The 25,685-nt window shown below is 38.6% G+C and overlaps 1 protein-coding gene across 1 annotated transcript; it reads left to right on the plus strand.

Moving 5' to 3' along the window:
- Positions 1–8,274: 8,274 nt before the first annotated feature.
- LOC140517373 (cytochrome P450 2C23-like) lies at positions 8,275–24,038 on the plus strand. Its single transcript, XM_072628569.1, has 9 exons — positions 8,275–8,498; positions 13,757–13,919; positions 14,232–14,381; positions 14,743–14,903; positions 16,829–17,005; positions 20,134–20,275; positions 21,436–21,623; positions 23,014–23,155; positions 23,715–24,038. Exons 1-9 carry the CDS (start codon positions 8,322–8,324, stop codon positions 23,894–23,896), a joined length of 1,482 nt encoding a protein of 493 aa, XP_072484670.1. The 5' UTR covers positions 8,275–8,321; the 3' UTR covers positions 23,897–24,038.
- The last annotated feature ends 1,647 nt before the right edge of the window (positions 24,039–25,685 follow it).

The following is a 25,685-nucleotide window of genomic DNA, read 5'->3' on the forward strand; positions in this document are numbered from 1 at the left end:
ATCCACTCTCTGAGAAGGCAAGCAATTAGATAAAGGTTATACATTTGCATGTGCATAATATGCATAATAGTCATGTTGTGAAAGAAAAAACTCAAGAAAAATAAAGTAAAAAATATACTTTAATCTTTATTCAGATACCATCAGTTCTTTCTCTGGGAATAGATAACATTTTTCATCATAAGTCATTGAGAGCTGCCTTGAATCATTACATTGCTAAGAATAGCTGTCCTTCGTAGCCGATCATCATACAATATTGCTATTGTGCTGTACATAGTACTCACTTTGCATCAGCCCATGCAAATCTTTTCAGACTTTTCTGACAGCATCCTGCTCATTATTTCTTATAGTACAATAGTGTTCTATCATAATCACATGCCACTATTCTCCAATTGATGGGCATCCTTTCAGTTTCTAATTATTTGATCCCAGAAATGCACTGCTATGAATATTTTTGTATAAACAAGTCCTTTTCGACTCCAGCAGGTTGTCTGGAAAGGGAAGCAGTAGGAACTGATATCTCTCAGCCTTATTTCTTGGGAGCTGAAATTTTTCTGCCATCTACCTTTGGAGCTAAGATCTCTCAGTCTTCTCTAAGAGGTGAGATCTCTGTGATTACTTCCCTTTGAGAAGAGATATCTCTGTCTTGCCTTGGACGTGAGATCTCTCTGCCTTCTGGGAGCCAGCTCTGCACATGCAGGTGACAAGTCAGCTTGCAGAGACCAAAACCTATTCCTAGGAGAGAGCCTAGAACTAGAGAGAATGGCCCCAGGGACCCAGATACCCCCATCCCAGGAGTTGGTGACATTCAAGGATATGGTTTTGGATTTCACTGAGGAGGAGTGGTGCATCTTAGACCATTCCCAGAAAGAATTGGACATGGAAGTCATGCTGGAGAATGCTATCCCTGGATGTAGAGATGAGGTCCAAAGTAAATGAGATGCACAGAAAGCTGGGAATTTTTTTTGGAAGAATGTGACCTGTGAAGATTCATGGGTGATGTTCCCTGTGACTTCAACTTGAGAGAAATACTTGACTATTTTCAAGCCTCTTCCTCTCTTCCAAGAAGTAGGCCTAGTAGGACCAAATTTTCAATTATGCTAGACTACTTAGAAATAAAGATCTTGAGAAACTGAAGAGATAAGAGGGTTGGCCAATGGAGGAGAAAATAAATGTAATTAAATGCAACCACAAAATTATGCAAAAATAATCCAAACCAATCAAATGACTCTGGAAAACCTGAACATTAGTGTTTTTTTTGGGGGGGGGGAGGGGTTTATTTATTTATTTTTTAAAAAAATTTATTAATTTAACTTTTAATCTTCATTTTCACAAAATTTAGTGTTCCAGATTTTCTCCCCATTTCCCCCCTCCCCCTCCCCAGAACTCCAAGCATTCTAATTGCCCCTCTCACTGATCTGCCCTCTCTTCTAACATCCCTCCCGTCCCTTGTCCCCATCTTCTCTTTTGTCCTGTAGGGCCAGATAACTTTCTATACCCCATTACCTGTATTTCTTATTTCCTAGGAGCAAGAACAATAGTTGACAGTTGTTCCTAAAACTTTGCCTTCCAACTTCTCTTCATCCCTCCCTCCCCACCCCTTCCCTTTTGGAAGCAAGCAATTGAATATAGGCCATATCTCTGTAGTTTTGCAAATGATTTCCATAATAGTCATGTTGTGTAAGACTAACTATATTTCCCTCCATCCTATCCTGCCTCCCATTGCTTCTGTTCTCTCTTTGGATCCTGTCCCTCCCCAAGAGTGTTGACCTCAAATTGCTCCCTCCTCCTACTGCCCTCCCCTCCATCATCCCCCCACCCCTCTTATCCCCTTCTCCCCCACTTTCCTGTGTTGTAAGATAAGTTTTCATACCAAAATAATTATGCATTTTATTCCTTCCTTTAGTCGAATGTAATGAGAATAAGCTTCATGTTTTTCTCTCACCTCCCCTCTTTTTCCCTCCACTGAAAAGTCTTTTGGTTGCCTCTTTTATGAAGGATAATTTGCCCCATTCCATTTCTCCCTTTCTCCTCCCAATATACTTCTCTCTCACTGCTTAATTTTATTTTTTTAAGATATGATCCCATCCTATTCAACTCACTCTGTGCTGTGTGTGTGTGTCTGTGTGTATAATCCCACCAACTACCCAGATACTGAAAAGTTTCAAGAGTTACAAATATTGTCTTTCCAAGTAGCAATGTAAACAGTTCAACTTTAGTAAGTCCATTATGACTTCTCTTTGCTGTTTACCTTTTCATGCTTCTCTTCATTCTTGTGTTTGAAGGTCAAATATTCTTTGCAGTTCTGGTCTTTTCATCAAGAATGCTTGAAAGTCCTCTATTTCACTGAAAGACCATTTTTTCCTCTGAAGTATTATACTCAGTTTTGCTGGGTAGGTGAATCTTGGTTTTAATTCTAGTTCCTTTGACTTTTGGAATATGATATTCCACGCCCTTCGATCCCTTAATGTAGAAGCTGCTAGATCTTGTGTTATCCTGATTGTATTTCCACAATACTTGAATTCTTTCTTTCTATCTGCTTGCAATATTTTCTCCTTGACCTGGGAACTCTGGAATTTGGCCATAATGTCCCTAGGAGTTTCTCTTTTTGTATCTCTTTCCAGTGGTGATCAGTGGATTCTTTCAATATTTATTTTGCCCTCTGGTTTTAGAATCTCAGGGCAGTTTTCCTTGATAATTTCATGAAAGATGATGTCTAGGCTCTTTTTTTGATCATGGCTTTCAGGTAATCCCATAATGTTTAAATTGTCTCTACTGGATCTATTTTTCAGGTCATTTGTTTTGTCAGTGAGATATTTCACATCACCTTCCGTTTTTTCATTATTTTGGGTTTTTTTTTGGTAATTTCTTGGCTTTTCATAAAGTCATTAGCCTCCATCTGTTCCATTCTAATTTTTAAAGAACTATTTTTTTTTCAGTGAGCTTTTGAACCTTCTTTTCCATTTGGCTAATTCTGGTTTTTAAAGCATTCTTCTCCTCATTTGGCTTTTTGAACCTCTTTTGTTAATTGAGTTAGCCTATTTTTCAAGGTGTTATTTCCTTCAGCATTTTTTGGGGTCTCCTTTAGCAAGGTGTTGACCTGCTTTTCATGCTTTTCTTGCATCTCTGTCATTTCTCTTCCCAATTTTTCCTCCACCTCTCTAACTTGACTCAAAATCCTTTTTGAGCTCTTCCATGGCCTGATCCCACTGCATATTTATTTTGGATGTTTGGGATACAGAAGCCTTGACTTTTATGTCTTTCCCTGATGGTAAGCACTGTTCTTCCTCATCCAAAAATTTGGGAGGAGATATCTATTCACCAAGAAAGTAGCCTTCTATGGTCTTACGTTTTCTCCCTTTTTTGGGCATTTTCCCAACCAGTTACTTGACTTGTGGGTCCTTTGTCAAGAGTAGGGTACACCCTGGGAATCTGTGAGATCTCAGTTCCTCCAAGGTGGCACAATCAAGCATGTACTGGTCTGGATGCAGAGAGCAATTTTTGTGCCCAGAATCTTAGCAGATACCTCTCCACAGCCATTTGGCCTTCAGTTCCCAAGTAAGCACTGGGGGCTGATTTTCATATAAGCTGGATGGGCAGGGCCAGCATTCAATGTGACACAAAGACCAGCTCTCCCAGGGCCTACACCCAGGGCTGAGGTAAGACTAAGCTCTTCAATGTCCCCAGAGGTTTTTACCCTCCAACGATGGAGCTTCTGTACTGGCTGCTGTGCAGGCTCTGTGGCCACTGCCTGCTGCTGGAGCTATGGGAAAGCCCTTCTCCCTTCCTGGCCTGCTGATTAAACCCTGTCACTGACCTTTGGTGCGTGTGGACCGAGGGATCTGAGGCCCTGCTACTGCGACTGGAGATTCCATCCCCAAGATGTCCTCCTCCCAGAGTCTTGTAGCCTCACTCTGCCAAGGCTGGGCTGGGCTCTGCACTCGGCTCTGTGTCCAGTGCAACCGACGTTTCCGTGGGCCTTTCAGGTCACTGTGGGCTTGAAATCTCCTCCACTCTGTTGTTCTCCACTTCTGCTGCTCCAAAATTTGTTGAGAGTCCCTCTGTACAGGTATTTTATGGGCTGTGGGGAGGACCCTGAGTAAGTGTGTCTTTCTAGTCCACCATCTTGGCTCCGCCCAAAATATTAGTTTGTTGTAGGTAAAACTGTGTGAAGTCTCCCTCATCCCCTCAAAAAAATCACAAAATCTTTGATTTAATGATACCATTAAACAGAAAAGAAAGGGACCCAAGTGTACAAAAATATCGATAACAGCTTCTTTTGTTATGTTAAAGAACTGCCAAGTAAGATGTGATGTCCTACGATTAATAAGGCAGTATCTGAACAAATTTTGTTATGTGAATGTTGTAGAACAATAATATGACATAAACCCAGATAATTTCAGTGAAACCTGCAACAGTTGAATAGACTAATGCAGACTACAGGGAGTAATTGATAACTGTGGTGGTTGTCCTTTTTTCTTGAAGAGGACCAAAATGACATGATAGATATTTTTGTATATCATCTTTTTTTATAAATAAGTCCGTTTTGTCTCCAGCAGGTTGTCTGGAAGGGGAAGCATTAGGAACTGATATCTCTCTGCCTTATTTCCTGGAAGCTGAATTTTTTCTGCCATCTGCCTTTGGAGCTAAGGTCTCTCAGCCTTCTCTAAGAGGTGAGATAGATAGTGTTAAGTTTCATTGTGTCCTATTGTGGCTGATCAGACCAATACAAGCTGGGAGTACTCTACCACAGATTAGGCACAGATATTCCATGTGAATATTTTGGGGTGGTCACTCCAAATTTGTGCATCCTACATTTCCTTTGTGCTGTTTCAATACTGCTTTACTTATAGAACACAGCACCTTTTTTGATGTGGGCATGCCATGCTGAGTGATCCTGAGTCAGTTTCTCCCATGTCACACAATCAAATCCAAAGTTCTTGAGAGAGACCTTGAGAGTGTCCTTGTATCGCTTCTTCTGAGCACTATGTGATCATCTGCCCCATGTGGATTCTGCATAAAATAATCTTCTTGGCAAGTGTACATTTTGCATTGGAACAACGTGGTCAACCTATAGGAGTTGTGCTCTCTGAAGCATAGTTTGATTGCTTGGCAGTTCAGTTCGAGCAAGGATCTCACTGTCTAGTACCTTATCCTGCCAGATGATATTCAGAATCTTCCTAAGACAGTTCAAATGGAAGAGAATGAGTTTCCTGGTACAGTGCTGGTAGAGTGTCCAGCATGTCATAGACTTGTCAAGATCTGTGCAACATGCCTCCTTACCAAGAGGTGATCAATAGAAGATATAGAATAAAAAGTACATTTTGAGAAATGGACAGTGTGGCAATTTGTGTTCCCAGACTATGTGATTTCATTACAGATATTTTGACTGTTTTTGTTAAAAATTCTGGATCAAGAGTACGGCAATGGGATTGTCCTGCCCTTGATCCTCTACACCCCAAAATAAAAAGGAAGAAAATAGATAGATTGAAATCATACATACAATAGAACAGGAGGAATAAGAAAGATCCTAAAGTCTTCTTTTGAATTCATTCTCATTCAAATAGAAAATCAAGCTCTGCTCAGTTCTTTCACGTACAATCCTCTTTTTCTCTTTTGTGGTGTTTATAAAATGTTTCTTTTATTTTCAGTTTGTGAATTTCAAAATTTAAAAAGATCAAATATTGTTAGTTTCCTGTTTGTCATTTTCACATATTTGGAAGGCATGACAAAAAATGGTAAAATATTTTCACATGACTTTTCTGTCTTTTTAACCACTGCTTTGGACTGTGTTTTCACGTGTCATGATGGTTGTCAGGACTTTGGAAAACTCCCTGTCCTTTCAGCACTTGTCGATTGGCATTGATTCCTTGTTAGACATGAATGTCATGGATATGAAAAAAAGTCATTTTCCATATAATATTTGACATATTATAAATAAATAGATATATAAGTAAGCCCTTTCCCTTTTTGCTTTTTTATCTCTTTTGGCATGCAGACCTAGTAATGATATTGTTAGATCAAAGGGTATCTGTGGTTTTATAGCTCTTTGGGCATAGTTTCAAGTTGTCCTACAGAATGGTTGAGTCAGTTCACAACTCCACTAGCAGTGCATTAATTAATCCTAGCTCCTGCTTTCCTTTTGTAATATCATATTCCAAGCCCTCTGATCCTTCAATATAGAAGCAGCTAAATCTTGTGTTATCCTAAGTGTGGCTCTGTGATACTTGGATTGTTTCTTTCTGGCTGCTTGCAATATTTTCTCCTTCCCTGGGAGCTCTGGAAGTTGGCTACAATATTCCTGAAAGTTTTTATTTTGGAATCTCTTTCAGGGGGTCATCAGTGAATTCTTTCAATTTCTATTTTCCCTTCTGGTTCTTACTTATCAGGTCAGTTTTCCTTGATAATTTCTTGACAGAAGAGTCTTTTTTTTTTTGAAAAAAATTATGGCTTTTAGGTAGTTGAATAATTTTTAATTTCTCTGTCCTGGATCTTTTTTCCAGGTCACTTTTTTTCCAATGACATATTTTACATGGTCTTCTACTTTTTTCATTCTTTAGGTTTTATTTTGTCATTTCTTGATTTCCCATAAAGTCATTAGCTTCCATTTGCTCTATTCTAAGTTTCAAGGAATTATATCCTTCGGTGAGTTTTTGGATGTCCTTTTCATTTGGCTAATTTTGCTTTCAATTCATTCTTCTCCTCATTGGCTTTTTGGACCTCTTTTAACAGTTGGCCTTCAATATTTCTTGTATCTCATTTACCAAGCTGATGGCTTGTTTTTCATGATATTCTTGCATCATTCTCATTTCTCTTCTCAATTTTTCCTCTACCTCTCTTACTTGATTTTCAACATCCTTTTTTGAGCTCTTCCATGGCCTGAGACTCATTTAAATTTTTCTTGGAGGCTTTGAATGTCAGAACTTTGACTTTGTTGTCTTCTTTTGAGTGTGTGTTTTGAGCTTCCTCATCACCTTAGTATCTTTCTAAAATCAGAAATTTTTTCTGTTCTTTGCTCATTTCCTCTGCCTATTAGTTGACTTTTAACTCTTTGTTAAAGTAGAGCTCTGCTTCCAGGGTGGAGGGCACACTGTTCCAAGCTTCAGGGATTTTTCGCAGTTGTTTTCAGAGCTACTTCTAGTAACCTATAAGTTTTCAGTTATTTCAAGGTGGTGTGATCTAAGGGGAGATGTTTACCACTATCCTGGCCTGTGCCCTGGTCTGTGGACAATTGCAAGCACTCTTTTCCATCTTGGAACTGTATGGTCACAAGTTCTGCTATAGTAGTGCTCCTCATCACCCTGGAACTGACACCCAGGACCATGACCCACATCTGAGTATGAGCAAAGCAAGAGAGTCCTGTCCCAGTGCTAGCAAGAATACTCCTGTAATCTCCTGCTGATCAATTGTTTGTCCTACTTACTGTCTGTGTTTTGAGAACTATAGAAATAACCCCTACCAGTGCTGCCACTGATTCAATCATTTCCAAAGTCTGATCCTGGTTTACTGGGGCTGGGACTGGGCTGGTGTGGCCTGCACTGGACTTCACTCCTCTCTCACCCTGGTGCAATGGACCTTCCCTGCTGACTTTCCAAGTTGTCTTGGGCTAGAAATTTGTTTCATTCTATTTTTTGGTGGATTTTGCTGCTCTAGAATTTGTTTAGAGTCATTTTTAAAGGTATTTGGAGGGGTTCTGAGGAGAGGTCAGCTGAGTCCTTGCTGTTACTCTGCCATGTTGGATCCACCTTGGCAAAGCATGCTAATGCATAATTTGTTGCTATCTTCTGTCTCAAGAAGAATGTTCTTTGGAGCAGAGAAAGAAGAAGCATGGTAAAGAAGTCAATTATGTTCAATGTAGCTTAGGAAATAAGAAAATAGCATGTGACATCTTTAATATGAGGTCAAGCATGCAGGATCTGACAATCAGATATCTACCACCACCTCCTCTCAGGTTGAATCTGGAGATTTGCTCTCTTCTTAGTTCGACACATGCCCATAAACCAACAGAAACTTGATTGTTAACAGTCCATGACCCTTAATAAGATGAGTTAGACAAAGTCCTTCCCTAATCCCAGTCTCCCTGTGTAATTTAGTGCCAGGTTAGGGTAAAGGACAGAATGCAAAGCAACAAATCTGTAGAGATTTCTTTGATTAGGCCTTATTTGCTAAACTGATCAAAGTTATTGGAAAACAAATCCTGTTTGCCTACAAGGACTCTATGTTTATTGGCTGGGCATCGCCACCCCTTATTTTCTACCAGTGATGATAAAAGTCTGCCATCTGAGCTGGTATCTCTGAAAGTTGTAAGACCATCTTTCAGGGCAATGGATCCTTGGGGACTCACCACTCCCGCCCTCCTGGCTTGTGTTTTTTTCCTGATCTTGTCTATATGGATCCAAGGATTCAAAAAGGGGAAGCTCCCACCAGGTCCTACTCCTCTTCCCTTTATTGGCAACATTCTGCAATTGGACTTGAAAAACATTGCTGCATCATTCTCTCAGGTAAAGGGACTGGATTTGGAGTTTGGATCCTAGCTCCTTGGGTTGTGGGGGTAGACACAAAAACTTCAAGTGAATAATTGAATCTGGATTCATAGTGATTTAGAGTCCTAGACTGTGGAAGGGATGAGTAAAGGACTCTGTGTGTGTTATCTCCATTAACAATGATGTCAGGCATGAATTGATTGTTTTGTCAAAATGTTGGTAGCAGCAGAAGAAATTCAGCAACAGGACCAGATATTGACTTTTTTGAATGAATCACTAGGTTCTGTGACTACAGAGATCAAAACATGTAATTCATTTAAGGAGAACTTCAGTTGTATGCCTGATGCTGTGCCAAATACAGTGAAACAAATGCTGAATGAAACAATCTCTCTTTGAAAGGAAATAGCTCCTGTCATTCAGGAGCTTATGTTGTACTAGAGGGATGCAACAAATTCATGGATAAGCAAGGAGAAGGCTATTAGAGGAAGGAGAAAACAGTAGTAATTGGGGGACCTGAAAAAAGGTTCTCATAGGAGAGAACCCTTGATCTGGACCTTGAAGGAAGTAGCAGATCCTTATTAGAAGAGAGTAGACTTATGTGACAGTCTCGGCAAAGGTAGGAGTTGGGAAATATTATGGCCACCAGGAGAGTTTGGCAAGAGTGTAAAGTTTGGGTAAGGTGTAAGGGGTAATACAAAATAAATTCTAGACAATTAGGTTGGAGCCAACTGTGGAGAGATTGAAGTCTTATAGAGTCATTAGCCTCGTGTTCCTCTCTACTCTTCTTTTCATTTTTTGGGGAAGGTGCATTTTTATTTTGTCTTTTTATTTCTTGAAACCTTATAGAGTCATTAGCCTCAAATCCTTCTCAAGACAAATTCTGAGAAGGGAAAGAAGCAGAATCTGTAACACAAATCAGTTTCATGTCAATTCCTTGCCAATTTTGAGAATAGATCAATCATAAAGATATATTAGTGAACATCAGGAAAGGGCTATAGTGATTACAAAGAGCCATCATGTCTTCATCATGAACAGACATGCCTTGTTAACTTCATGTCCTTCTCTAACAGAGATATAGAAGTGACAGAAGATCAAAAGGCTCGGGTTTATACTTATTTTAAAAGACACCTATAGACACTGGGAAGAAGACTAGGTAGCATAGAATGGGTCTAAGAACACAGCATTGTTGTATAAAAAATACATTATGAGTGCTAAGCTCAGAATGACCTGAAGCTGTGTAGTGACATCGAGAACAAGAAAGTGGACTGATTTTTTTAAAACATTTCTTTTGGGAAAAGGTAGGAATGACTATAGGAAAGGACACTTGCTTGCGGTGCATGGAGCAATAATGACAAAAACAGAGCGGGGGCAAAGCCATGCCTTTATTATTTGACTATAGTCTTCTCTGACAAGGAGAATGATCCAAGCCCTGGAAATGATGTAGAAAAAAAGGAGTAATTGAGAGGTGATGCTCAGGAGAAGTAAGGGAATAGGAAGAGAAGAGTTGATTCCACTTAATTATTTAAATTCACATTTTTTTTCAATGAAAAGGATTCCATCGTTCCTCCTTCTGACTCAAGCTCCCACTTTCCATCAAAAATCAAATCCCTGAAGCAAATGTGCAGACAAGGAAAACCAATTCCCACAGTATTCACTTTCGAAGAATGTCTCCATCTGAATTCTTAGCCCAGGTGTGGGAAACCTGCACCCTTGAGCCATATGTTTGTCTGTCGGTCTTCAAGAGTGATCCTTTTACAGAATCCAAACTTCACAGAACAAATACCCTTAATAAAAGGACTTATTCTGTAAAACAAGAGTTTAGTCAACAGATGGCCTCACATGTCCTTGAGGCTTCAGGTTCCCCAACCCTGCCTGAATCTATCTCCTTACTTTCAGGATGTGGATAGCATGTTTCATCATAAATCCCTTGGAATGCTATGTTCTTCCTATGTTGATCATAGTTCTCAAGTTATTGACAGTTATTTGTTTTTACAGTGTTGTTTTTATTAAATAAGTTGTTCTTGATTTTCTGACTTGATTCTACATCAGTTCACACAAATTTTCTCTTGTTTCTCTGAGATCATATATTCATTATATATTATATATTAGATTATATATTATATATCCTTTATTCATTCTTTGTAATACAGTAAAATTCCAACACATTAATATACAGTTATTCCTGCAATGAGATAGAGTAAGTTTTCTCCCAAATCACCTCACTACTTAAAATTGTTCAGTAAAACCCACAGCATTTAAGTGAAAAATGGGTTTAGGGGTCTGATAGCTTTGACAGTGACCTATATCAAAGAGAAGTACCTAATGAAATGGTAGAGGAGTTTTACAACTGGTAAGTACTGATCTTGGCTAGACTTGTCCTTGACAAACAGATAGCCTGTAATGAAGTCTTTATTGTCTGTAGGTCCTTTTAACCTAGGCAGAATATTACAGAACTTAAACCTTAAGCAATCAATAAAAAGGTTATCATTGAACATGTACCACATTCCAGGACCTGTTCTAGGTCCTTAGGATACAAAGAGAAAAGTAAAATGATCCCTGCCTTCAAGGATTTCATATTTGAAAGAGACAAAAGGCACATGTGCACACACTTATTAAAAAGACCTCGTGACATGAAATATTTTTTCAAATACAGCAATTATTTGAAAAAGATGGTATAATGCAAGGCATAATTGTAGACATTATAATATTATGTAATTGTAAAAAAAGGGATATACATAAATACTACAATAAATAAGTGGGTTTATAGCCCTGGTTTGTAGATGATAAGTACTCCCTTATTTTCTTATTCTTTGCCACCATAAAAAGAGCTGCTGTAAATATTTGTGTGTGTATATGTACATATTCTGACACATCTATACCTAAATATGTGTATATAATATACATGCACACATATACATATACCTCTACATACACATACACAGTCTCTGTGTGTGTGTGTGTGTGTGTGTGTGTACATATAAATATATCTCCTTTTTCTCTTTCTTTGTGCTCTTTGGAGTAGTGTTATTGCTTGAGCAAATGGCATGAATGATTGAATAAATTTTGGAACAGAGTTCCAAATTTCTTTCCAGAAATGTTGGAGAAGTTTAAAACTCCATCAGTAGTACATTAATATCCATTTTCCCTGTCCAGAGCCCTTCCATTATGTGCATTATCCTTTTTTTGGTCAACTTAGCCAATCTGATGGAGAATCTCAGAAATATTTTAATCTGCATGTCTCTAATTATTAATGATTTGGAACATATATTATATAGCTACGAATAGTCTCAACTCTTGACCTAAAAAGTGCCTTGTTTCCAATACTTCTTTGCTCCCAAAACACCCACAAAATGTTAATGCTTGATATACCGAGGGGGCTATTATATAAAGGACACATTTCTGGCTCTACTCAATCCACCACAATTTCTCAGGCCAATATTTCTGAGTCCTTTCTCATGTTCCATCACTATATGTAAAATAATATAAAATATTGAAACCAATTCTCTCCTACCTTTCCATATCCCTCTTTTATCAATGAGCCAAGTTACAGCAGCATTTTCATTGAAGTACTTGGAAATATTGCAGCACAATGTGTCTTGGTGATACATTTTCATCTACTTCTTTCCCCAAAGTCTTCCTAGAGAAATCTTTCTTCAGAGCTTTTGCTACTTTGCTGAATATTTAATCGAATTTTTCAATCAATCCAAAAGCATTAATTAGGTACCTATTACAGGTCTGGCCCCATTCAAGGTCTTGATAATGCAAATATGCAAAAGAAATAACTTTTGCTCTCAAAGAGCTTTCATTCTATGGTTACAAGTAAAATGTACACATACGAAGAAAAGTATAACCCACAGCTTCAAGTGTGAATATAGATTGGGGAATGGGAAAAAGTGAGAATTTGCAAAGTAACATAAAATATGTTGAATATAAATGTAACACAGTATTTAGAGGGAAAGTCACTAGAAGCTGGGGGTGGGGTCAGAAAAGTCTTTGTGTATTAAGTGGCACTTGAGTTAAGTTTTGATGGAAAGTAGGAATTTTAAGATCAGAGGCAATGAAGGGGTACATCCAGGGCACAACGTTTGTAAAAGTTCGTGGAAAAAAGATGATGGGAGATAGAGTGTTATGGGAGAAACAGCAAAAAGGGCAATTAGTCTAAACTATGTGATACGTGAAGAAGAATAACAACATTGGAGATATTCCAGGCAAGTTGTGAGGGGCTTTAAATTCCAAAGAAGTTTACAGTAGGTCCCAGATGTTATAGATAACTCTTGAAGTTTGCTGATCAGGAGAGTGAAATGGTCAGACGTGAGCTTATATAGTGGTATCTTAACCAGGAATCAGAAAATTTGGAAGAGAGTGGCTTTTTAGGATAAGGATAGTGAATTCTATTTTATACTTACTGAGTATAATATCCAGGTATAACTGTGGATATTCAAGTGAGATAATAAGGCAACATGTATAGATCTGGGAGTTACCTCCATATTGATAATGATGTTACCAAGTGAGAGTACAGAAACAGAAGATGGCTCAGGACAGAAACATGGGGATAACTCTCAGTTCAATATAGACTATGATTGAGCAAAGGAGGCTAATAAGGAGCAATAATTACAGGTAAGAGGAAAAGAGAGACAAAGAGATACACACACATGGAGAAACATGGAGACAGAGAGACACAGAGTGATATGAGAAACCCAGAGAGAAGACAGTAGATTGAAGAAGAAGGTAGTCAGTGTCCAATGCTCTAAAGAGATATAGAAGAATGTGGATTGATGTAATATCATCACGTCTGGCAAGTCAGAAACGATTAGTAATTTTGGAGTGATCAGTTGGAGCTGACCAGTGTTGACTGAAGAATCATTGCAAACATTTAAGAAATGAGAGGACAAGTAATGAGAGTAAATAAATTTTTTTTAGGAGATGGCAATCCTCTCTGCATTTTGTATGGGCCATCTACCCAGCATTGACCGTGAGACTTTTTACACATATAGGTACCAATAGGGCACATGGGGAAACTACCTGAGAAAAACACTGTGACATATAATGCAGGGATTCCCCAGCAGCAAATAAAAAGAAATGAGAATACTACCTTCTTGTTCCTCAGCTTATGCTTTTGTGTACTCAGAATTCATTAACAAGATATGGTCTCATGCATATATAGGTGCATACATGCACACATGCATATGACATATTATGAAGCAGTTGTGGGGATAAATTCCATCTTTTTAAGATTTCACAGTGAAATTCACCATTTCTTGACATTTTTTGCACAGCTGGCTGAAAAATATGGCCCCATCTATACTATTTATATTGGAACCCAGCGTATTGTGGTGCTACATGGATATAACATTATGAAGGAAGCTCTGATTGATCAAGGAGATGTTTTTATGGACAGAGGAGACATACCGATATTTGAAGATCTAGCCAGAGGACAAGGTAACTTTCCTTTGCTTAAAAGAGTTACAGAAAAGCAAAATGTATGGCAGAGTATACCCAGTGGAGTGTGCCTTTCTGCGGTATAATTACTGGTTTCATTTTTATTCTTCTATTTCCCTCACCTACCACAAGATCTTCATGTGTAGGTACCTGGTAATCACCATGCTGCCACTGCACTTTGGGTTAAACTGAATAAAATTAAAGTTGATGAATAAACTAAGCCAGAAAGTCCACAGCCATCATATACAACGATGCTCTCCCCACACTTTCAGTGTTAGAATGAGCAATGTCCTCTTCTTCTCTCTTGTCTAGGAGTCGTTTTCAGTCATGGAGAGAGGTGGAAACAAATCCGCAGATTTTCTCTCATGACGCTAAGGAACTTTGGGATGGGGAAGAGATCCATTGAAGAGAGAGTTCAAGAAGAAGCCCAATGTCTGGTGGAAGAGTTAAGGAAAACAAAGGGTTGGTTTTCATTTCTTTCCACCTGGGGGTGTGGGATCCAACTACTCACCCACTCCAAGTCCTACACACTATTTGGTTTGGGAATCATTTTAAAATCCTCTGCTTGATCCACAGATCAGATAATAACTCTGTTGGGCCAGAGAACTCCCTTGTTTTTTTCTTGTACTCAGGTATTATAAGTTTATTTAGTCTCCCTAAAAGTAGTTAAAGAAATTGACCAGGAGAACAATATTCATTAGTCTTAAAGGAACAAAACACTATATCCAATTATAACGACAAGAGATGCCCAGATCCCACGTGATTGGAAACACTTCTATTAAAGTTGTTTTTTCCCCCATTTGGTAACTTTTCTCCACATTAGGCCAACCTACTGATCCCACCTTCATCCTTGGCTGTGCTCCTTGCAATGTGATCTGCTCTATCCTTTTCCGTGATCGATTCAAATACAATGATGAGAAATTTCTATATCTGATGAACTTGTTAAATGAAAACTTTCGTCTGTTTAACAAACCATGGACACAGGTAAGCCCATAATTCTCTTCTTACTCTATGGTTGTTTGCTGAGTTTCAGAAATAGACTCTCATCTCAAATAACCAATGAGAACAAACACACACACATTCATATACCATGCATATACCATGCATATACCATGCACTCAAGGACAATAACATCATGCAATGTCTTTGGTCCTGGGATAAGATATTAGGTAGGTATTCTATCCTTAGTAGACTTCCGAACTAGTTTTAGGTCATAAACTTTTAAGTTATAGGGAGAAATGTCTTATTGGGGCTTAGGATATCCCAAGCAGGATAATGCTTGATGTGACCAACTAAAAGAGTTTATCAACAAAGAGCCTGCCCACACCATTCAGGTGAAAATACAGAGAACAAGTCACTTAGACCAATAGCTTATACTGACTTGGGGGTGCTATAGTCTAGCCTCTACAATGAATGGACATGTGTCTATTTCACAGAATCAAAGCTCTTATTCATTGAAGCCAGAACTAAGGATCCTCACCCAGCCCAAAAACAAGCTTTCTTTTCCTTGGCTCACATTCTGTTCCATTATAATCTGGGACACATACTCTAGCTCAACTTTTCTCTGATAGAATATAAGTTTTTTGAGGATGATGACTGTTCTATTGTTGTCTATATTACCATAGCCTAGTGCCAGAGTTGGTTTGTAGTGAGTACTAAAAAAAATGCTTGAAGCAATTATTTGTGAATTGAATTGATTTGAATTGTGAATTGAATTGTGAAATGTGAATTGAATTGAATTAATTGGATACATTGCTGTATCTTTGTCTTCTTTTCTTTCTGTTAGTTATTCTGTTAATTATTACAAGATAACTAGATCTCCCTTTAATTCAAATATCAGTTTCTTTTGAATGAGGACATAATATTCTATCATCTGGTCTCCTCAGTAGGAAGCACAACACTGGACAAATTAGGGTTAGATTTGAGAGGAGTCATAAAACTCAGATTTGTGCAGAGGAGCTCACTACTCCCAAATGCCCAAGAAAGCTATTCCTTTAATGATCCTTGAATTGAGGGATCACAAAATCAGAGGATTTAGAGACAGAAAGGAATTCAATGAATAGAGGGCTAGAATTGGAATTAGAAAGAATGAGTTTGAGATATACTTCAGGCACTTAACAGTTGTATGACCCTTGGAAAGTCACTTTACCTCTCTCACACTTAGTTTCTTTATCTGTAAAATGGGGACAAAAATAAACACCTACCTATTAAAGTTGTTAGACACAAATGTACTAATAAATGTAAAGCACTTTGGATATAGTGCTATATAAATGCTAGCTAATATTGTTACTATTACCTCAGAGACAAGGAAACTGAGGTATGGAGAAGTGACATGATTTTCCCGAGGTGATCCAATATGTTACAGGGTATGCATCCTGACCCAACTCTCTTGACTCCAAGTCCAGTGACCTTTCCACTTAAATATTCTTTACTGAATAACAGGCCACCTTATCTTCCTAAAACAGAAATATAGTAACCTTAGCAATAAATATGAATCTTTAATGTCTCTAAGTCCTTTTGCTTATATGGTGAATTTAAGCATCATTGACAGACCAAGCTTCCATAGTCTTGGCAAGGACAGTGAGTGGTGATAAATACTACCCACCTCATGACAAAGAGGGCAATGGATTCAAAATGTAGAGTATGTCATACATTTCTGGCTACTGCTGAGGTATGGATTTATTTTACTTCACTATGTATAATTGGTTCAATTTTTTGTTTTTATTTTTTCTCAGTGTGCAGTGAAGATGAGAGATAATACAATTTGTCAATGAAAACTCAATTAAATATAAAAAAATGCAATGCATTTGAATAAAATACAATAAAGTAATAATTAGAGATTTTAAAGTAGTTTCTTCATGACAGTAAACTCACATGTGTTTGTTTGGGTTTGGGGTGTGTGGATGTAGCTCTACAACTTTCTACCAGCATTCAGAGCGTACCTCCCTGGAGAACATAAAAGAATTTTTAGAATTTTAGAGGAAATTAAATGTTTCATTTTGGAAAGAGTGAAGGAACATCAAAAGATACTGGACCCCTCCAGTCCTCAAGACTACATTGACTGCTACCTGTCCAAAATGCAGCAGGTAGGATGCATGGGGTAATCACCTTACTTGTTGAGGAAGGTTGATATTTCTAGAATTCTTAAAGACCACTCTCTTCAAAACATAAGAAGGAACATCAGAGAGAGTCTCAAGGTACCCATATCCCCAAGGATGCTATTGGTTTGCTGGGATTTGCTTGGTCTGAACGTGAGCTTATGTAGCATTGTAAGGGAAATGATACTGGAAGAATTCCACTTTACTGGGTGATGAACTGGTGATCTGGACTTTTCTGTTTGGAGGAGGATATCATATTGGAGAATGATAATATGAATCAATTAATAAACATTTGCCAAATGCCTACTATGTGCCAGGAACTCTGCTAAGTGCAAAAAACACAAAAGAGGCAAAAGAAAGCACCTACCCTGAAAGAGCTTAAAATCTAATGGGGGAGATAATGTGCAAACAAATACACACAAAGTAAGCTCTAAACAGGAGCAATGGGATGCAGAGATGGACTTGGAGTCAAATACACTTGAGTCCAAAGCTAAATTCAGATACTTCCTAACTGTGTAACTCTGGGCCAGACAAAACCCATTTTGTGGATTTCTTTTTAGGTGAAATCCACCCTTTTTCTGTAAGTCCATCTTTTTTTAATCAAATATTTATTTTCTCCCACCCAGTGAAGAAAAAATAAACAAAACCTTGTTAAAAATAAGCATAACCAATAAAAATACATTTCTACATTGGCCATGTCCAAAAATATGTGTCCCATTCTGCATACTAGTCCATCAGCTCTCTCAGAAGACCAGTAGCATTCTTCATCATTAGACCTCAGTGCTCATGATTAATAATTGAATTGATATGAGCTCATGAATCTTTCAAAATTGTTCATTTTTACAATATTGATGATTATAAGTTCATCTTATTTTGTTTGAGATTAAGCTCATATTTGCAGGATTACTTATTTAGGAATATAACCCAATTTGTTTTGATTTTAATATTATTGTTTCACCTCTTTAGGCCTCAATTTCCTTTTCTGTAAAATGAATATGTTGAGCCAAGTGATCTCTAAGATGCTTACAGATCCTAGATACTTGCATAGTTCACAGAATTTCGTGGAATTTGTGAGTTGGAAGGGACCTCAGCACCACCTAATTTAAGGGCTTTCACACAAAAAGCATGAGAATCCTTTTCCTTCCTCACTCCCGGAAGACAGAATTCATAGCAGAAGTTTGAAATTACAGAGATTCATTTCATTTTCACATGAGGGGGCAATGTCCAAGATTAGAATGAACTTCTTTAAGTAATAAATTCATCTGTGGGTCTTCAAGCTGAGTCCAGATGAACACTTCAGAGAGATTTTGAAAAGGAAATTTTTGATAAGTGATAGATTGACTGGGTGAATTTCATTTTCCCTACAAAATTTGAAATTCTGTATTGTCACAACCTCCAATTTTTCTCTCAATTCCCTACTGTGAAAAACTGAAGTTTCTCCTTATTACTATTTTTTTTAAAACTAAAATGCTGTCTTATGTTGTGGTGAAAGTGTAAGCATGAGAGGTCTCTTAGCAGATTATTAAGTGACTTACTTGATCAGGTCCTCACCATAGCATATGTATCATAGACAACTGAGAGCTGGAAGGGATTGAAATCTCTCATGTTACATATGAGGAAACTGAGACCCAAAGAAATTAAGGGACTTTCCCATGGACACATACCCCTTAACTGAGTATATCACCAGTCACAGCAGCACACCTGAGGACTGCTGCTGTGAATGATTTCAAGGGTCTAATTGCATAATATAATGAACTCCCTATTCAGCAATAAACTAAACATTGTTCGATAAAGTAAAGCATAATATTCATAGCAACATCCTTAAGTAAAATATATCATTCAGTATATATATATGTTCATATAAATATATTTCATAACACTCTGTATGTCATATGGCACATAGAATATATTATTGCATTCAGTAGCATTCCCCAAAATACTTGTTTACATAATCAGGGCATCCCAGGCCAGGATCTTCCCTAACACAACATACCTTTAAGGAGTAGCAGAAAATACCACACCATCTATCCCTAGGTCACAGTAAGAACATTAAAGTACACGACAAATATCATTGCATCCCCAAAATCGGGGGGTACCAGGTTAGGATATTCCTTAGCGTGATGCATCCTTAAGGGGTAGCAGAAAACACCACACCGTCCACTCTTAGGTCACAGTAAGAACAATCTCCCCAATCAATGCCAAGTGTTCAAGCAAAGTCCTCTTTCATCTTAACTCAAGGTTAACCTTCAACCCATGGCTCTTCCTCTGTGAACTAACCACTCCTGACTCTCACTTGGATTCGCACATAGGCAGTTCTCTGCTTCAGCTTCATGTGTCAGCTCATGGGAACTGTTTCTCTCCAAGTTCTTCCAGTTTCTGCCTCTGGGAAAACAAAGCTCAAGAGGGCAACAACAATACTGACACATAGCACTAGCATCATCATCTCAACTCACCTCTGAAGTCCAGAGGCTCTGTGATAACAGATCAGTTCACTTTAGCAGCTCTCAAAACAGGCTTAAACTAAGCTTCCTTACCACAGGCAGGTTTCTGCCCTATGGCTCTATTTGCTTTCCAAGTTTGGAGGTTCCTTCAGCAAGTCTCTACCTTCAGAGTCTCCACCCTCTGAGGTCTCCTTTTCTCAATGCTGTCTCATCCCTTCAATGTTGATTGTCTTCAACGTCTGCTTTCCCAACACCAGCTCTTTTTACATACAGTTGTACTCAGCATCTGATTGACTAGGGCTCACATGCACGTGTATAATTGATTAGAGTCCACTTCCATATCTGATTGGCTAAAATTCCATCCAGAAAAATAGCAAAACATCTTACTTTTCTTCTGTTACACTGAGGATAAAGTTTAATCCAGATCTTTCAGTTTCAAAGCCTAGTGCTCTGTCCATTATGCCATATTTCTGGTTGGGAAGAAGGATGCCTGGGAAGGACAAGCTGATGGTTAGGCAGTGGAAACCTAAGAGCATTGGAAATATTCTAGTCTCTTAGGATAGGGAAATGAAGGAGGGGAGAGCTCCTAGGACAAAATTTATGTATTTCACATGATTACTAATGGCTTTCCCTGCCTTCTCTCATTACTTCATCTATTTTGTACCTCTCTATTAGGAGAAAGATAATCCCCTGTCTGAATTTGACATGGAGAATCTAATAATGACAGGTGCAGATTTATTTAGTGCGGGAACAGAGACAACCAGCAGCACTCTAAGATATGGCCTGCTGCTCATTCTGAAACATCCTGAGGTCCAAGGTAAAGTACAAGAACTGCCATGCTTATGTACCAGAGTTGCTTTTCCAGCTCTGTGTCTTGCTCAGCAGCTGACCACTTTCCTACCTTTTGCATCTGCATGACTCCCCACACAGATAAGTAGCAGGTCAGACAGTAAATTATTTAAGAAAACAGAACACTTGGACAAGGCCTGTCATTGGGAATTCAATTCATTATAACAAACACTAATTAATCTCTCACTGTGCACCCTTAGTTGTATGCTTAGGACGTAAAGACTCAAATGAAACACCCTCTTTCCTCAAATGACTTACATTCTGCCAGGGATGGTTCTGCTGGATCTAAGGAAGCAGAATTAGGGAACATGGATAAAAGTTGAAAATGGACAAAAGGAGACTTCATGTAAGGTAATACTTGCCAACTATTAAAGTTCTCCCAAAACCAATTCACTTGTCCTGGAGGTAGTGAGTTCTAACGTACTGGAAGTTCTAAAGCAAATACTGGGTGACCATTTGTTTAGTCCACTAGAAATAGGACTCCTGTACAAATATGGTGACAACAGGTGAAAAATAGGTGAAAACAGGTCATTTATAATGGTCAGATCCTACGCCTAAGCAACTTAGGATACTGAGACAGGAACTGAGACACATACCTGGTGAATGGTTTAAATCAAGATGATGATGTCATCAAATTCAAATGAAGGCATCTACTCTCTTAGGCAATAATGAGTGGCCTCAATGTAAAGAATTTACATTTTGCAAATCATTTGCCATATTATTTCATCTGATGCCCTCAGAGGGAGGTGCAGATAATATCTCCATTTCACAATCATAGGATAATAGATTTAGAAGTGTAGGGAACTTTAGAAGACAGATAATTTATGATTCTCATTTTTCAGATGAGGCAAAGGAGGCTTAAACAGATTAAATGACTTGCCTGAATTTACACAGTGTCTAAAGAGAAATAGAAACCCAGCTCTACCTGACTCCTATCCACTCAGCCATGGAAGATTATCCTATAATTACTGCAAAAGCCTTTGTACCCTTGACCGAGAAGGAGGACGTTAAGCCTATCTGACAATCATCTTAGGTCATATCATCAGGCAGATCATCCACACAGGTTCAATTGCACCTTCCCAGGAGAGTGGGAGGCTCAGTGGTTCTTTGTATTTTTTGTCTCTGCAGCAAAAATACATGAGGAAATTGATAGTGTCATTGGACATAATCGAGTTCCTTCCATAAAAGACAGACAAGATATGCCCTATGTGGATGCTGTGGTGCATGAGGTGCAAAGATTCATTAACCTCTTACCTCTCAACCTGCCTCATGCAGTGACCCGGGACATCCATTTCCAACAATATGTCCTCCCCAAGGTCAGTAGTCATGGGGGAATGGGATCTGAAATATTATTTGGTCAAATGATGTCATTATAGACAGGAGAAATCAGAGTTCCACTGTGATGATCTCACTCAAAGTTCTCCTTGAGGCAGTCTTTTGTTATAGCATACAGCTAACTTGGATACAATGCTGAATTGAGAATGAGAGAAAGGTGTGTACTTATGTCTGTTCTCCCTGCTTCTCCTTTACCACAGTAATATTTTAAAAAGAAAATGTATACGAAAATTACAGAGTTAAGTTGCTCGAAAAAAAATTTTTTTATGTCTTTTACTAGGCAGTGAAGTGGATTGTGTAAATGCTATTATCTGTTCCATTGTTTAGATGGAGACACAGTGTTAGGTCAAATGACTTGCCTAAGATAATTTGTATTGGAGCTGAGACTAGAACCTAGGTCTTTAGATTCTAAAATACTGCTTTTTGGTGTTGTGAAATAAATATTAAATAAATTGAATTGAATTAGATGGTAGTTTCCTAGCAATGGTTCATCAGAACTATTCTCTTTCAAAGAAAGAAGAAGGGAGCATCCCACCTAATTTCACACTCAATATACTCCATTGAGTGCATTGTTCAAGTGAAATCATCAAGGCTTCAGTAAGAAGAACCTACTCTATGGCAATTGTTGGGTCAATTGCTACTGACACAAGGCAGGAATAGAAGGGTTTTTGACCACTGAGAATTTTGGCTTTTCCTGGAGGGAACATAATTTGGAACCAGAAAATTCATCCCCAAGTGTTATTTCTTTCTTTCAGACCCAAAATCTGATTTGATTGGTAGATTGGCTTCCTACTGAAGAAATTTTCTCTGAAGGAAGCCTAGTCTGGGCTTAGAGGATTTAAGCATTGCCTAGGACACTGGCCATTCACATATCCTTCCCAGAGTCACATAGATAGCAGTTATAGACATGAAATACGGAGTTAAGAACTGAGGGGAGAGAGAGAGCACAAATAGCTCAGGGCCTTAGCCAAGGTTTCCTGTAGGAGGGCATACCCAAGGCAATGTTTGAAGAATTCAAGGTATTCTAAAAGCCTGAAGTGAGCACAGAGTGCCTTCCAGGCATGGGACATGGCCATTATAGATGTTTGAAGACCACTGAGGGAGCCTTGTGGATGGGGAACAGCAGTTGGAACAGTTTACCTGGAACCCCAAGAATGGCATGTTGGAGACAACAATGGGGACATCGACCTAGAAAGCTAGACTGGGGCTTATGCAGATTCTCAATGGCTTGACTTCTCAGTTGATACCATGCACAAAGAAGTGTACAATTTCTACTAGAGACAGTAGTGAGTCATTGAAGATCCTTGGGACTGGTATACAAAGGATATTCATGAAGATAACTGACTCTTCCCTGGAATTTCTCCCTTCTAGGGAACAACAGTCTACCCCCTGCTCACCCCAGTCTTGTATGACAGCAAAGAGTTTCCCAACCCTGACCAGTTTGACCCCCAGCACTTCCTGGATAAGAATGGGAGATTCAAGAAAAGTGACCACTTCATTCCTTTTTCTATTGGTAAAAAAAAAAAAACAAACCTTCCCATCTCTACCTCTTAGTCTAAAAGGAGCATCTTGTTTTCCTTCTCCCTACTCTTCTCTGGCTGAGCCCCTTCTTGGCAGTTCTTCTGAGAATGCACCCCTAGCTGTGGCATGTGACACATTGTCTTTCCTAGTATTGCCATGGATTGACTTCTTCTCAGACCCTTCAATAGATCAGCTTAGCCTCTTGGCTGGCTCACTTTCCCCTTTATTTTAGTGGAAGTCTGACTGCATTGCAAGATCCACTACACAAGAGCTTACTATGGGAAGAATGGTGTGAAGAAGAAATTCCTTCCTGCCCCTAGTGAACATTAATGTCACTATACACATACGCACATATATTTATATATTATGTAGAATATACACTGACATATAATAATAATAGTTCATAATAGTACTTCTCACCATTTTTGCTTGTCTATCTATTTCTCTTTTATTCATTTCCATACTATTGTCCTGGTCCAATGTGTCTGTTTCACTTTGGCCTAATGTGATATTCCATGAAGATTACTAAGTACAATTTTGTTTCTTTCCAGGAAAACGGTCTTGTGCTGGAGAGGCCTTGGCACGGATGGAGTTGTTTTTGTTTCTTACCACCATTCTACAGAATTTCACCCTCAAACCAGCTGGGGATCCAAATGAAATTAGCATTAAGACCAATAATGCTGGATTCACCAGTATTCCACCACCTTACCAATTATGCTTTCTTCCCCGCTAACACAACACAAAGTTGATGTGGTAAATTAGCCAGCTTGTTTCACCTCTTGGACTCAATACTATCATGTTTTTACTGGAATGCTTTTGAGGGAAAGAAAAATTCCCACCTCTTCATTAAAATAAACCTTAAATTTCAGAGATAAGACAGCCTTGTAGAGTCTCTTGTATATCATTATATAATAGGGGCTACATTATAGACATTCATATACAACCCTTTCACTGATATCTCCACCCACACCCTCAACTCTAGATTTAGAGTGTGGAGGAAGTTCTGTAAAATATCCCTCCCAAACCATATTAGTTTGTGCTTTTCAGATTTCTTCACAGATGATCTTGTTTTGTATTGTATATCTCTTGTTTGTGAATTTGGCGTACAATGAACATGGTTATGTTGCTCATAACTCCCAATGGTGCAAATGTGTGCTTGTACTGCCATACATTGAGGATTCATGACTTCAAAGCGGTAACATGGGAGGATTCCTGGCTTTAGGGACAGAGGACCTGAGATCAATCCTTCCCTTAATGATAACAACTTGTGTGATCTTGGGCAAGTCACTTAACCATCTGTTCTCTCATCACATTCTTTATCTCTGCAATGAATGGGTTGGACTACATGGGCTCAGAATTTCCTAATGAGTCTTCATCTATGATACTTTGATCAGTGGGGTTAGTCCACCTATGGATGCTTTAAGTCTTCACTCCTCTTATTTCACTTTCCTCCTTTCAGTATCTTGGCCCAATAGTGAGCCAATTCCATCTTAACTTGCTCTCCACTTCCAAATCCCATGTTGCCTTGTCCTATAGGGGCAGGTGTGTGTGTGTGCATGCGTGTGTGTGTGTGTGTGTGTGTTTATGTGTGTGTGCTCATCCTTCATTGCCAAAGAAGACCGTGCCATCAGAGAAATAATGACACGACTTGCACTTGACTGTTTTGAGTGAGTGAGGGTTCTTAGGGTTCTTCCTTTCCCCAGCTTAACATCTTTTCCTTTTAAGGCTACCTTCCATTTACTCTGTATTAACTAATGATTTGTATGCTGATTTAGGTATATAGGGTATCCTCCATTAGAACAAAAACTTGTTGAAGACAACGCCTATTTCTGCATCTTTCTTGTATCCTCAGTATTTAACACAGTGCCTGGCACATAGTGGATACTGTTTGTTTTTAGAATACCTCCATTTCAGTGGATTATAGTAGATAGACAGGTGGGTTTGTAGTCTGAAAAATATGGGTCTGAGTTCTGCTTATAACATTTTAAAAACTGTATGGTCATAGGCAAGTCCCATGATGTATAAGAACTTTAGGCAACTCTCTCAGATTAACTGCTGAGTTGTAGTTGAGTTCTTACCTGCTTTGGGAGTTTACCAACAAAATCATAGATCCTTGAGTGATTGACGTGTTGTGTTGTAGCAGAGCTGATCTTGGATGGATAGGGCCAAAACTCTAGAAGATTCTATAACACTAGAAAGTTATGGGTCTAAGAGTGAGCAATAACTTAGTCACCTGGTGACCATCCTAGCCAATAGCTGAGAAGCCCATCACTAGTGTGGCTGTCACTAGAGGATGGTTTTCCTCTGAATGTAACTTGTGAAAATGGTCCACTAAAGCATGGATGGGTGGGTTGACTATCTCCACTGACCAAACTATCATAGATGGAGAGTTAGCAGGGATTTCTGAGTCCATGTAGTCCAATCCATTCATTGTAGAATTGAAAAATCTGATGTGAGAATAAATAGTGAAGTGACTTCTCCAAGGTCACCCAAGTTGTTAGCATGAAAAGCAGGATTATTCC

Source organism: Notamacropus eugenii, chromosome 1, assembly GCF_028372415.1.
Source record: "Notamacropus eugenii isolate mMacEug1 chromosome 1, mMacEug1.pri_v2, whole genome shotgun sequence".
In the NCBI taxonomy this organism is placed as follows: Eukaryota; Metazoa; Chordata; class Mammalia; order Diprotodontia; family Macropodidae; genus Notamacropus; species Notamacropus eugenii.

Coding starts and splice junctions, on each gene's coding strand:
- LOC140517373 (XM_072628569.1), top strand. CDS start 8,322: ATGGATCCTTGGGGACTCACCACTCCCGCCCTCCTGGCTTGTGTTTTT. Junction 14,382..14,742: donor AGAGTTAAGGAAAACAAAGG/GTTGGTTTTCAT, acceptor TCTCCACATTAG/GCCAACCTACTGATCCCACC. Junction 23,156..23,714: donor CTTCATTCCTTTTTCTATTG/GTAAAAAAAAAA, acceptor GTTTCTTTCCAG/GAAAACGGTCTTGTGCTGGA.